The sequence below is a fragment of the Myotis myotis genome, unplaced genomic scaffold (genome assembly GCF_014108235.1).
Source record: "Myotis myotis isolate mMyoMyo1 unplaced genomic scaffold, mMyoMyo1.p scaffold_m19_p_9, whole genome shotgun sequence".
Taxonomy (NCBI): domain Eukaryota; kingdom Metazoa; phylum Chordata; class Mammalia; order Chiroptera; family Vespertilionidae; genus Myotis; species Myotis myotis.
In genome coordinates, this window is record NW_023416401.1 from 56,157,387 (window position 1) to 56,172,261 (window position 14,875).

Sequence of the window (14,875 nt, forward strand, 5' to 3'; positions counted from 1 at the left end):
CTTTCTTGGGGGCTGCTGCAGGCAGGAAGCCAGCATTGTTTAAGATTCAGGGCAGTGGGAGTGAGGAAAGGAAGGAGAAGCAAGAGAAAATCCTTACTTGAGGTGTTGTGGTGACTGGGCACTGGCTGGGCAAGACTTTCATTACTTTCTCATGTAGGCTCTCCAGCATCCTGAGCAGCTCATTCTCTCCCAGGCGTCTCTCAGGGGTGGTACTTACCCCGACTCTTTATTTCCTGCTTCTTCCTCAGCACTGCATGTCAGAAGTCCACCTCCTTGAGGAGCCAGACCCGTCTCTTGGTCACTCTGAGATGACCCATGATGGTTCTCCTGCATGCAGCTCACAACTGGTCCATGGGAGGCAAGCATACATCCCCTGCCCCGACAAACTCTAGGAATAGGAACAGAGGCTGCGTCCAACTCAGCCACCTTTCCATGGCTCCATCGTCAAAGCACCTAGCCAGCCACTGGCATTTCATTCTTTAGATTTTCCCAGGCACGGGGTCTAGTCCACCTGATCACCACCCTACAAGGGACACACAGTAGCCTCCATGGAGGCCCCTTCCCTAGCCTTGAGGTAAGAGGCAGGGGCATCTACTGCTCTCCCTTAAGAGACTCAAAACACACAAATGGATCACTTCAAAGAAATCCCCACCAAAAACCCTCTTCTTTCAACTCTAACTCCTCTTTTATACCCTTAATGTGGATGACAAGTTTAGGGCTGTTACAGGTTTTTTACCATCTCCATTATAAAAACAGCATACGGTATAGGTATTGTGGTATCTTCCAAAAAACATAGATTTTAACTTTATTACCAAGCCCGGCCGGCATGGCTCAAAAGTTGAGTGTCAACCTATGAGCCAGGAGGTCTCAGTTCAATTCCTGATCAGGGCACATGTCTGGGTTGTGGGCTCAATCCCCAGTAGAGAGGGCGTACTGAAGGCAGCCGATCAACAATTCCCTGTCATTATTGATGTTTCTTTCTCTCCCTCTCTCTCTGAAATAAAAATGTATTTTTAAAAATACCTACATTCATTGTTGAATGTATAACAGCTACCACTGAGTCCCTAACTTGTCCCTGGCCATGGCACTAGGCCCTTTTTACAAACATCTCATTTAAAGTTTATAGGTATATTGTTTGTTAACTATTTTATCATTTTCATAACTGAGGATTGATAACTGGCATTTAAAAATCTGTGGCGTGGCCGAGGCCGGTTTGGCTCAGTGGATAGAGCATCGGCCTGCGGACTGAAGGGTCCCAGGTTCGATTCCAGTCAAGGGCATGTACCTGGGTTGCGGGCACATCCCCAGTAGGAGGTGTGCAGGAGGCAGCTGATCGATGTTTCTCTCTCATCGATGTTTCTGACTCTCTATCTCTCTCCCTTCTTCTCTGTAAAAAATCAATAAAATATATTTAAAAAAAAAATCTGTGGAGTGCATGTTAATAAGATTTTCAGTAGGAAAAATTATTCTGAAAGCCTAGTCATAGAACTTCAGATCTGGAAAGCGCTCCCGAGGTTGTTTTGTCAACCTCATTCATTTCCTTAAGAAGCTGCAGAGGTCCCGAAAGGCTTGAATTGAGGGACTGCCCACGGTCATCACAGTGAGATGAGACGTGGGTTATCACTAGCCACAGCTGCCTCTTATTCATAAAAACATATTAAATTCTGATTTATACTGTTAATTTTAATATTTTTCAAACCAGTGGTAGAAATGAATTTTTAATGCAAACTATTTCAGAGTCTAAAAAATTGAACAAACTGGGCTTCCAACACCACATAGAGCTGTATGAATCCCAATTTACTATACGGGAGAATGGATTCTTAATTGAATCTGTGCCTTAGAGTGGGAGAGTAATTTTTAAATGGAAAATCCTGTGGAGGTGGTGATGCGAATGAGTTGAGTCCAAGAGAAAGTAAGATAGCAAACCAGGCCGGAAAATAGCTTTTTCTTAAAGATCTGAAGGAAACCAAATGCAGATTGTTTGTGCTCAGACACTGATTACGCCATCCTCCCAGTCTTGGCAGGTGTTTGTGTTCGGATCCTTTTAGCTGATGATCTCCAGGGTTTCATAAATCCTCTTTCCATACATTAGCACTATGGTGACAGTATTCTTTTAACAAATATGGGAACCTAAGACATGCCATTCAGCGTTGCATTCTTCTCATGCAACCCAACAATCAAGCTTTTAGGGTTGGCAGGGAGCCTAGAAATAACTGAGTCCAATACCACATTCAAAGATAAGAAAACTGAGGCCCAGAGAAAGAAACACCTGTCCCGGGAAGGTCACACAGTTAATGGCTCTAATCACAAAAGTTAAGCATTTTGACAGATACATGAACTCTTGGGTAGTCCCACCTTCAGCTCTGTGGACTTCAGAGTCACATTTTGTAGCGTGAAGTGCTAATTAAACCAGAGGAATTATGGACTTACTATTTATAGGAAGGAGTGAAGACATTACGTAGGCCATGAAACCTGGGACACAGAAGGAGTTCTTGTCTCCTGAGATCCACATATTACATTGAACGTTTGTATTTTAAGACAGAAGGTGGGTAATGCAGCCTCAACTCTCCTGATTCGGGACCTCGGCTTGAGTTGCATTTAGTCTTGAAGGACCAGCTATTGCAGTTTTCTGTATCATGAGATAAATGAGTAACCCTACTCCTTCAGGCAAATGCTGCCCTCACCCAGTGGAAAGGTTAAAACCATCTTTCCCAACACCAATCACTTCAAAAGGAATGATTTCAAAATATTTTTCTATTATTTTGAGTTTTAACAATAATACTTAGTCAACACGCTTCACTGAATTTAAAAGTGAAAAGGAGAAAGGAAACCCACAAAGATGTTTTTAAAGGCATACCACTCAGGTTTGAATTATCTTGACTTTTTCCTCTCGCTGTTCAGAATGGCTTTCACTGTATTGCCAAAATCAAATATATCTCTCAGGAGGCCTAGTGGTGCAAACAAAAGCGCTGAAATCAAAGAATTTGCAAGTTTTAATCTGTCAGAGACTATGGTACTGGGGAGAAAGTCACTTAACTTCTCTCCATCAGTTCCCACGTCTGTGCAATGAGGATAAAACTGTGGAGGTACCTCTCCTGGGTACTGTGTGGGTTGGCTAATTAAAGCTAATTAAGCCCCTGGAAAATACTATGTAAGTGCTGGGTATTTATGTGCCACTAAGACCCACAAAAACTCCACAGGGACAAGATTCTGTGCAGACAGCACAATCTCTATTGGTGATTACTAATTACCCACTGCTTACAAAGAGAGCCCTGTGTTCTGCAAAAGGGTAGGGAAAGGAAACAGCACACAATGTCATTCAACAACACCATCTTTATTCAAAAATATATATCTATGAGACATTTCAGAATATACTGCTGCCACCAAAGACAGCCTATACTTCTAAATAAAGTCCTAAATTAATATACAAATTTAAGCTTTAAAAATATTCTTTAAGAAAAAAGGGGGGGGGGGAGAACAAAAACTTTCTGAGGAATATGACCTAAAGGAAAGGTCCTTTAAGGTCTATGGATGCCCTAAGTAAAGAAGAAAAAACACAAAACACAAACTACCCACCCCACCCTGCCAGATCCTTAAATTAAACAAATGAAGTAAAGCACACTTGGGGAGGATATGGGAGAATTAGATTTAAAAAAAACAAAAGCATTTCATTAAAACAACAACAAAAAATACCAAAACTAACTTCCTCACAGGAAGTCCACTAGTAGTAACAGGTGTTAAGAGGCCATCATATTCATTTACATAATTGCTAGTTTCATTTCTTGCTCTTGCTGCAATAATTATGCACCAATGGCTGGTTAGATGCAATCAGATAAAACATCACAGTGGGCAAGATTCATTCTGTTATAACATTTCATCTAGCTGATCAGAGCAAATATCTACCATACCCTTTTTCTGGGTTGATTTGTGGCTAGTAAAATTTTCCTTCCTTGATGAAAACATACAGAATGTCCAAGGATCTGTTCAGAAACATGCTCTTAGGTAGAACTAAAGCAGCACACCACATGGGGAGAGGCATATGTGCAGAAAGAGCAAAGACTCGAATTCACCTTGCAATTTTAGTAAAGTCACCCACTGCCCTACGGCCTCTGGGAGAAAATTTTATATATAGACTCATTATTTAATCTTGACAGGACAACAGGCAGTGTTCAACACAGTCCATATTCTAATCTGAAAATAGCTTAAATGCTACTAGGTTCTACACAGAGTTAAACTGAAAGCCTGCTATGACTTTTCACTGTTTTCACTTTTGGCAGGCAGGAGGGCTCCTTTAAGAAAAACCTGCTATACTTTAAAAACATAGGTTATATTTTAACATGTAAAATTACATGTAATTGGCTTTTTGGTAATCCTCAGAATAATGGAGAATCTGAAACCCCCTCCACTGGATCCCATTTTATAGCTTTGGGATTTCAACCTCTGGGCTATAATTCCTATTACACTATTGGGGCAAATTGTTTTCTGCCCTTTCCAATGTCTAAAATAAGCCTGCCAAAACAGAATGATTTATAGTTAACAGGCCTAATCTTTACTAAAAAGCAAGTAATGTCAGATGGCATGATAATAGAATTAAAACCCAAAATTAATATCCCAAACTTTCCCCCTTCCCCTGCCCAAGATGAGCTATTCAGTAACATCTGACACAAAGTACTCCTGGGCACAGGGACACGTGCAATGATGTGGCTGACGGACAGATGAGCATGTACGGTGTCATATTTGCAAGGGAGATAAGCAAGTGCAGTCACCATCCTGAGGATATATGCCCACACAGTGAATTGTTAGTGTGTGCCCTACTCCCCAAAAGAAAGGGTCAAAGCAGCACCCACACAGAACCCAGGCTCTCAGCATGCCTTTAGCTTTCCGGCCCACCACTGCCATTGCTAACAAGCACCTTCACAGTCAACTGGGGTCAGAAGGCTGTTTTAGGAAGGAGTTCTATGACGCTGGGTAGATCCTTGAAAAGGGCAGCCTGTTTGTAGGAACCTGAAGCAAAGTACTTATTTTAAACTCATCCTTGTAATTCCTGTCACTCTGTCTCTGAACTATGATTTTATGTCCCAGATCAGCTCCTAATCTTCTTGCTAGATTCTCTAGTCTGCTTACAAAACAAATGCACCCAACCATTGACTATACATCGCCAGAAGTAATAGTAGGGGAGAATCAGAGATTTAGCAAACTCCTTATGGCAAAGCTGCTCGACAGTTGTGCCTCCCTTTGGGGTTGACAGAGTCAGGAAAGCCAATGACTCCAGGTTGAATTCCTCAGTGGAAGCCTGTACTGAACTTGAACGAGCCCAGCTCAGACCGAAGCTGCTTTCATGACACAATGCTATCATCAAGGACAAGATTCTTCTGAAAGCTTCCAGAAGTACACATGATTTTCATAACTTCTTCAGTATAAAGTGAGAGCTAAGAATGGAAAACTAACAGGGGCATAAAAACACAAAGTGGGAGAGTTTGTATTCTTTCCAAATATCAATCTAAACTGGATTCCACTCACCACTGTTCTGAATTGTGCTCAACAGGAGAGGCTGGAGAGGAGAACCAGAGTTGTGGTTCTTTCTGGAGGCTGGGGGCCAGGCGGAAGGAGGGATAGAACCAGGGGCTACAAGGTTATTTCCAACCATGACTTGCCCTCTTCTTTCTGCTGGTAGAGATGGGAATCTGGGGCATGGCACCTGCCCTAGTCAGTAGAAAAGAGGTCACCAGCAGAGGGCAGGGGGGCCAAGCCCCCTGTGACATTGGGCAGCAATGAGAGGTCTGGCAAACTCTGAATATGGGACTTCAGTTCCTTGCGGACCTGGGTTACCCGAGCAAGCTTCTGTTTATATTCCTAAGGAAACAAAGAGAAGACAATGCAGTAAGTCTTTGCGTGCTGGCGGCCAAGTTTAAGGACCCAATACAGATACTCTCACCCTCTTTTCCTACATTCTCCCCACCAGATCGCCCCTGCCCTATTCAGCTAAAGGACAATGCTAGGTTTTCAAACTCTATAAAACTTTATATAAAAAAGGAAAGCAGAATTCAATACTGGCAACAACATGAAATGGTATCACTTAGCACTTGAGATTTGAAAGTAAAAAGAAGTGACATTTTTGTATTTACAGTGTCTTTTATTTGGTTCTTAGCTATTTCAAAATGCCTTATAAAATACAGATGCTTAGGATTTACAATTATTTTGAAGGCTATACCTAGACATGGACAGAAAAATCACTATAAAACTATACTTTGTGCGTTAAAGTTGGACATTAAACCAGATTTATCATTTTTGCAGACAATGACTACACAAACTCAAAATACCCAATGCCACTACCTGTGCTTATTCCATTCCCAAGTAACTGAACAAGTCCCTGATGAGGTTTCTAGTCTAAATAGGCCAGACTTATCCTCCAAAAGCCTAGCTTTCATCAAGTCACCCCTCTGAGAAAATGAAGCACGGCACCACACTGTTTCCACGACTCTCAGAGCTCAAGGTCTTCTAAAATGAGCTCCTGCCAACTGTATTTCTTACAACTTCCCAACCCCCTAGGCCAGTGGTCGGCAAATTGCAGCCCCTTGAGTGTGGCTCTTCCACAAAATACCACGTGCGGGCGGGCACATACAGTGCGATTGAAACTTCGTGGCCACACTCAAGGGGCCAAAGAGCCTCATGTGGCTCGCGAGCCGCAGTTTGCCAACCACTGCCCTAGGCACACGCCACTGCCTGTATGGCCATTTGTTCAGGATTCTACTCAAGCCTAGAGGGGAACACAATCTAGACACGGATCTTTCTTCTCCTGGTCCCAGCAAGGCCCAGCCTCCACTCCTCTGTCTACCTGCTGAGTTCCACCTCTCTAGGGAAATCTTTCCTCCTCATCCAGGAGACTGGTCTGCACCTCTGCCTGCTCTGGAACCCTCCTGTGCACAGAGCATGCATCTAGGCCCCTTAACAGCCTGCTCTTAGGCACTCTCTCCATTCATGTTAGACTTCCATGTTCCTCTAAACCAACAGTAGCCAATTGGTGGCCCGTGGACCACTGGTGGTCCGTGAGGTCTGAAAAGTTGGCGACCACTGCTCTAAATGACGACTCCCTTGATAATGGGAACTGAGTATACCACTTTGCCTCCTCAGCTCCCAGTTAAAGGTTCTCTTGGTAAATCTGTATGGAATAACCCACCAGGTCATGTGAGGTCTGTGGTTTACAGCCCCCTTAGGGCTTGTCTTTTTTCCTCTAGTTGTGCCAGCCTCCTTAGTGTTTCTGCAAGGACAAGGATGTTTCTGAGACTGGGTCTTTGCTGACTAATGCCTCTCCTGCAGGAACACAAGAGAAAGCACTGGGCTAAGACTCAGAGACCTGGGTTTAGTTTTGCCTCTGACTCTAACTATCTATGTGACTGGGGACAAGTTTCCTCTCTTCCTTCATCCTCACCTTTCTTATCTGAAAATGAAAGAACTGGACCACCCACAGATCTTTCTTCAAGTTCTAGATCCCTTCATGCCAACACCTCATGAACACTTGGAGAGGCAGAGGGTTTGAGGGCATAAGCACGCTTGGGAAGAGTGATAAGACAGGAAATAAGTTGAAAGAAGGACACTTAGTTCAAGTTGTAAAAATGAAGTCCAAGCAAGGAGTGGAAGAGGGGAATCAGGGATGCAGGCAGGGAGGGTCTGCCCCCACATTCCCATAGGCAGTCAGCCTTCCCCTGAAATAACGGTTCTCACACAGGCCATCAAATGGAGAGACTGGGAAAGAAAGTAAGCGCTCTTGGCACTTTTTTTTTTTTTTTTGTAGAATTAATACAACTATAACCACGACACATAAATACTTAATAATGAGCCCCTCATCAAACTTGTAAGCTTCAGGAGGCAAGAACCAGATGCATCTGCTTTCTCCCAGCATCCACCATGCCCAGCAGGACTCTGAACGGTAGGTGTGCGACACCATTGCCCAAAGAAATAATGGTATATAAAACATAATATTATGAGCAAGTACACAATATTAATCAGCTTTAAGTCTTGAAACTAAAGACTAATTTCAAATGTGAGGATCTAAAATGTCAAGTTCCCCGTCCTTGCCTCTACAAACATTTTTCTTCATTGGTTTTACATACTTCAAAGGAAATCAATAGAAGATCCACTCTATTACTGGACATGGATTCATTTAATTAACTTCTCCTGAATTCTAGGTAGAAAAAGGGTAAAATACTTACTCCCTGCTCAAATCCTCTGACCAAAGCTGACAAATAAAAGCCGCTTCGATTTGAAGCCATGAACTCCTGGCAGCTATAGAGCACTTCATTTGAAGGAATTCCTCAAGAACAGTTGAATGTCACTGAGTCTCTAGTGAGCTAAGCTGGGACTAGAATCCAAGACTCCTCACTCTTGGGTGATCCTCAGACTGATTTAGCAAATCCATCTGAGGTTAAAAGGAAAGACAGTTGATCTGATCAGGTACCACCTTAAGTTCAAATAACTCTCTCCCAGGCAATCTTTAAAACAAACAAAAATATCATTTGCTCCTTTTTGGGGTGGAGTGTTATAATTAGATGCTACTATATCCTAGATATCATAAAAAAAAACACCTTCATTTTAATAAAAAGAAACATGTTCCACATTAAAGTCCTCTCGTTAGGCCACTCTGAAAGCTGATGGATCCTGCCCATACCTCCTCATGCTACCAGTTATTCTTCCCCTAGTGATTTCTACTTTAGAGCAGATGCATGAGCCTAGGAATAGGGCATTACTAGAAAAGAATGGGATTGAAAAATACAGAACTGCAAGAAACAAGGTTAATATACAAAAGTCTATCGCTTTACTATATACCAGCAATAAACAAGTGAAATTTGAAATTAAAACACAGTATTTATTAGCACCCAAAACAATGAAAAACTTAGTTATAAATCTAATAAAATATGTACAAGATTTTCTGAGAAAAATACAAAACTCTGATGAACAAACAAAGAACTAAGTAATTGAAGAGGAATTCTATGTTTATGGCTAGAAATGTGGTAGACAGACAGACATGAGGAGAGCAATGACAAAGGGCCAGTACAGAAGGTCATTTAGGTGTAAAGTCCCAGATGCCTAGCTAGGGACAACTGTATGGTGGAACCTTGCCCCCCCAGGGTGACCTTTCCTCCCCTAGCATATCCCTGGTCATGTGATTTGAGACCCCTGACCTTTCCTCCCTAGAGATAACATCTAAGTCTCAGTTGTAGTTGGGCTCCAGGCCCAAAGGAGCAGCAAAACCAAACAAGCGACGCTATGGCTGACCTCAGACCAGCTGCACTGACTAATGACCTTCTGCCCTGGCACTGACCAAGAAATCAGTGGAGACCCAGACCCTGAAAGAAGACACCTGGAAAGCTGCTGAATATTATAATGAGATCTTCACCTGGGACCTCCCCTAAAATCTTCACCCTTAAAACCATTAGGACTTTCCCTTACCCACCCCAGGCACGTTAGCATTACTTCCCTCACTCCAAGCTCCAAGGGCCCTTCTCTTTCCTCTATAACTTGTTTCCTAAGCCCATTTCTTCTAGGAATTACTTTTTCTACCCCTGTGATTTTATAAATACATGTTCTCTTATAGTTTGACAAATAAAAGCTGCAGGGTCTTGACTCTGAATTCTTTCCTAGCCAGAACTCAAGTACCGAGGTTGCTGAACCCAGGCCCATTGGTGAACCTGGTGCCATTCCTGCTGCCTACAGCAGGAAGACTCAATACTGTTATGATGTGAGTTCTTCCCAACTTTATCTATAGATCCAATCAAATCAATGCAATCCCAATCAAAATCACAGCAAGTTCTTTTGTGGAGATAGACAAACTGATTCTAAAGTTAATTTGGAAAGGGGAAAGTTTCAGAATAGCCAAAACAAGATTGAAAAGAACAAAGTCAGACCTACCTGACTCCAAGACTTACTATAAAGATACAGTAATCAAGACAATGTGGTACTGGCAAAAAAACCAAATAGATTAATGCAACAGAATGGAGAGCCCAGAAACAGGCCCATATAGTCAACTGATCTTTGACAAAGAAACAGAAACAATACAGTGAAAAAAAGACAGTATTCTTAAGAAATGGTGCTGGAACCATGCAAAAAAAACAAAACAAATCTAGACATGAGTTTTACATCCTTTATAAATATTCATTCAAAATGGATTACAGATTAAAATGTAAAAGCACAAAACTATAAAACTCCTAGAAGATAACACAGGAGAAAATCTAGATGATCTTTAATTTGGTGAAGACTTTTAGATACAACACCACAGGCAGGACCCATGAAAGAACTAATAAACTGGACTTCATTAAAATGAAAAAAAATTCCTGCTCTATGAAAGACACTGTCAAGAGAATGAAAATGTTTGCAAAAGACATTAGGGAAATGCAAATTAAAACAACAATGAGATATTACCACATACCTATTAGAATTGCCAAAATCCAGAATACTAATAACAGCAAATGCTGATAAGGATGTGGAGCGACAGGAACTCCATTATGTTGCTGGTGAGAATGCAAAATAGTACAGCTACTTTGGAAGACCAGTCTGGCAGTCTCTCACAAAACTAAACATACACTTACCATAGGATCCAGCAATTACACTCATTGGTATTTATGCAAAGGACCTGAAAACTTATGTCCACACAAAAAACTGCACATGAATATATTTATAGCAGCATTACTCATAACTGTTAAAAGCAAACAAGATGTCCTCCAGTAGGTGAATGAATAAACAAATTTTGGTATATCCAAACAACAGAATATTATTCAACACTAAAAAGAAATGAGCTATCAAGCCATGAAAAGACATGGAAGAACCTTAAAAACACAAGACTAAGTGAAAGAAGCCAACCTGAAAAGGTTAAGAGTCCAACTACATGACATTCTGAAAAAGGCAAAACTATGGCAAGAGGAGCTGGAGTGGGTACGGAAGAATAGACAGAGCACAGAGAATTTTTAGGGTAGTGAATATACTGTAATGATGGGTATGTCCAAATGTGTAGAATGTACACCAATGTAAACTATGGACTTTGGGTCATTATAATGTGTCAATATAGATTAAGGGTGACAGATGTGCCACTCTAGTGGGAGATGCTGACGGTGGGGGAGACTATAAATGTGTGGGGGTAGGGAGTATGGAAATCTATGTACACTCCTCTTAATGTCGTTGTGAAGCTAACACTGCTCTAAAAAAATAGCCTTAAAAAAACCCAAAAAAACACTCTTGGGCCAAAAGGTTTAAATACATCAGCAAGGGTGTGTAGGTATATACTTGAATATCCAAATACAGGTAAAGTTTGCCTTTAAAACTATTAAAACATGTTACCTGTTTAACTGGGACAGTTGAATGACCCAACTTAATGGCCTTGAGGAGAGATGAGCAGGTTAGAATTCACAGCCAGCTCTGACTAGGTCAAAGGGAAGCTATAGTAAGTTTATAGTCCCTAAATTCAGTAGTAACTGTGATCTCTCCCACCTCTCCCATTTTTTTAAAATAGAGTTAGTCTTTTTCCAAATAAAGTCATCTATAAATGTTGCCATAGACCAACAAAACAATTAAGAGTGAATCCAGTCTGGCTGGTGTTGCTCAGTGGTTGAGCATCAACCCATGAACCAAGAGGTTATGGTTCGATTTCCAGTCAGGGCACATGCCTGGGTTGCAGGCTTTAATCCCAGTAGGGGCTGTGCAGGAGGCAGCCCAGCGAGATTCTCTCTCATCACAGATGTTTTTTATCTCTCTCTTCCTCTCTCTGAAGTCAATAAAAAGATATATTGTTTTTTTAAAAAGAGTGAATCACCTCCCAATTCTTCCCCTTGGTCGGGTCAGGGCACTCTCTTAATAGCTGCCTTTCCAGTTATTCTCTCTGGTTCTGGACAGGTTAAGGAGACAGACCTCAGGAAAATCAGAGCATCTTTTTTCTCAACCTACCAGCCTACCTTCTGGACAAAAGTGTGATCCACAAGCTCTGCTGCCACAAGGTTCCAAACTGCCCTCAGCAACTCCTGCTCTCATAAGAATCCAGGCTGCTTCTCATGATAATAAAACCAACTTCACTGATGAGACCCATTCGAATTTTTCTGACTCCCTTAAGTGTGCTGCATCCCACAATCTCTTTAGCACACAAGCACCACTCAGGTAGAGAAATGATGTGGCAAGGTGGTTACATGCACCTTGTGTAAATTACCTTACGTTTTTTGTGTGATAGAGCACTAAGCCTTTAATCTAACACTCATGCTACCTGTCTGGTACAGGAATTCGAGAGATCAAGACCTGCACTATTTGTATCAGCAGGATGACACCGCTGCAGGACTCCTGCTCATCACTCTTCTCTCCCTACCCACTGATTCATCTCAACCACAGCTCACATCTCTTTTTTGTATGCCTGTCTTCAGACACTTGCCTTTCCTACATTACCAATCTTAAGCAAGAGAAGACAAGGTAAACACAAGCAGTCCTGTTGCTTTTTCTTTCCTGTTCATGCATAATTTATATTGGGGTGGTGGTAGAGGTGAGTGGTTAAGCTGAATCCTCCATCTGGCTACATGCACCTACGGCAACAAATTCTACCTCACCCCAGAGAGGCCAAGAGGAGCTGTGAAACAGGTAAGAGTTCTATCAGACTTCTGTTGCTACCCTTGTTTCGGGATCTTTGAAGAGGAGGTGGAGGGGAAAGTGGGCATCTGTGATAAACTGTCTGGGTTTATCTGACTGCCTAGAAATGTTTAAAACGAAGAGGGTAACGGCCCAATGTGTAGTTTTGAGATAATGCCTAGGATTTATGCTCTTGGCAAAACTCTGGAATCTCGGCTCACAGACTCTCCAAAGTTGCAGGAAAATGCGTCTCCAACATCCCCGTTTCCAGCAGGTCCAGCTGACACCGTGTGAACACAGCCCATTATGGAGCACCAAGACAATTGGCTGAAAGGAGCAACGCTCACACATTCTTTGCCTTTTTTGGTTAGAGCAGTAAGCCAGGCCTGACATGCTGCAGATCGGCTCTGGGATAAGAGGGTTAAAAATGACAAGGGCTGACATTGCAATGACCTTTCTGCAGGAATTTCACTTCCAAAACAAAATTATAAGCATTTCCTCTAGCAACTCATGTAAGAAATGCTGAGCAAAATGTAAACATTGTCAAGCCTATATTTTTCTTGCTAGGAAGTATTTACGTAAGAAAAATTGTGTTAGAAACAACACCACCACAGGCAGGGGCTTGACTTGATGAAACAAAATTCCCAGTATAAGACTCACGTTTTCCTTTATCTTGCCCTGTTGTGCTATAGGACATAGGCATATAAAAATTACCTACTGCACGACTAATCCCAATTAAGAGTCATAAAGGGTCATTATGCATGAAGCAGTTTATAAAAGACCTGTTTTAAAGGTGACCTGCCACACTGAGTTTAAGTCAAAGAACTGCTTCATCACATGAAGGTTGGGAGAGCCAAGCAGAAAGGGGAAGCTGGCCTTCACCCTACTATTATTTAAAATGCCCACTCAGCCCCCCTCATCCTGCAGGAGCGGGGGGAGGGGGGGGAGGGGGGACTAAGGCTCACAAGGACCTACACTTAGAAATCACAGCTTCTGCTTAAACCACAACTTAATTTTTTCTTTCTTCCTTTCTCTTTCATTTGTTTTAAAGGAAAATACAACATATAAATCTTTGGACTGAAAATAAAAATGCCACTTCTAATTTCTCTTCAAGGATCTATGTGGGAATAAAAAACCATCACTGACCTGCACCTTTCTCCCAGCCAGCTCCATGCTCCCATGTGACTTAGTGGCAGCTGGGACATTTCAAAATGATACATTCTGGGTGTCACAGCAAGACTGGAGCTGCTGAGTAAGTTGCTGGGGAAGATACAAGGAAAGAGGAAGTTGTGGCTCCAATTCCAGTGTGGGGTCTTTCAGCTCCATTACCAAAACCAGTAATAAAGGTACACATGAAGTTTTCCCAGAAGGAAAGTAACAAAATGGCTATAATGAGAGAAGCGTTCTCAGAGCAATCCAGCCACCCACTGGAGGAATCAAATGGAAATGGGTGTCTTAGGCTTACAGTCATACCACAAACCAAGGATTTTTAGGGCACTTCTTTCTCTCCAGAGGACCCTTTACACAAGGTTTACAGGAAGCTTCTGCTGCCACCACAAAACCCCCTCTGACAGGGATTTGCAAAAGCAAGGGAAGGACAGAGTTAGTATTTACACATAACTAAAATAATAAAAATAAAATCAATTTTAGGATTTGGCAAATGTAATTATAAACACTTACAAATTATAAAGATAAACACCATTTAAACACATGTCCACTATGCTTTAAAAGCGACTTATTAGAAAAAGGACATGGGAGCCTTTAAAAAATGTTTACATTATTTATGTAATGGGTCCCTCATTATGTAAGACCAAATACTAAAAGCGTAAGAAAAACTGTTTACTATTTATAATTAGTTCTCTCTTTTTTTAAAAGTTAACTGTCAAAAACTGTTTTATGCAAGTAACAAAGCCCTACAAACGGATTTCCTTAGGGACCACTTCAATGGAAAATCAGGTTATTGATGCTGTTCAGACAAACATGAAGGGTGTAAATCTTTCAACTGTTTCTCCTTTTGAGCCAAATACTGGTAGTCAAGCATTCCTGGAGGGCAGCTGAGAAGCAAAGGGTAGAAAGGAAAGGGACTCTTTTTCACACAAAAGGATTTTGAGCAACATTTACTACAATTTTAGGTACTAGAAGGTCTGCCAGGGCCAAGGCAGTCTGTAGGTTACTGAACTGCATTTGAATACAGTCTCTCTTCAATACTTCAATTCCTTTCCACAAGCAACTAAAAAAGGAGGGAGGTTGCTAGGATAAAACAGGAGAAAAAAAATCCAGT

At 41.7% G+C, this 14,875-nt stretch overlaps 1 protein-coding gene across 7 annotated transcripts in view; it reads right to left on the reverse strand.

Moving 5' to 3' along the window:
- The window catches only part of RPRD1B (regulation of nuclear pre-mRNA domain containing 1B), a 77,587-nt gene that overhangs the window by 14,685 nt on the left and 48,027 nt on the right, over nucleotides 1-14,875 (reverse strand). For 2 of the 7 annotated variants that reach the window (XM_036320934.1, XM_036320937.1), the window contains one exon: nucleotides 3,314-5,853. The exons of 1 other annotated variant lie outside the window; for it this stretch is intronic. In XM_036320934.1, coding sequence (XP_036176827.1) covers nucleotides 5,704-5,853 — 150 coding nt within the window. In that variant the 3' untranslated portion in view covers nucleotides 3,314-5,703. Of the gene's footprint in view, nucleotides 1-3,313; nucleotides 5,854-8,210; nucleotides 8,417-13,740; nucleotides 13,855-14,875 lie in introns of those variants that run through there. 4 more of the 7 variants (XR_004969763.1, XR_004969765.1, XR_004969764.1 and 1 more) reach the window with 4 other exon arrangements.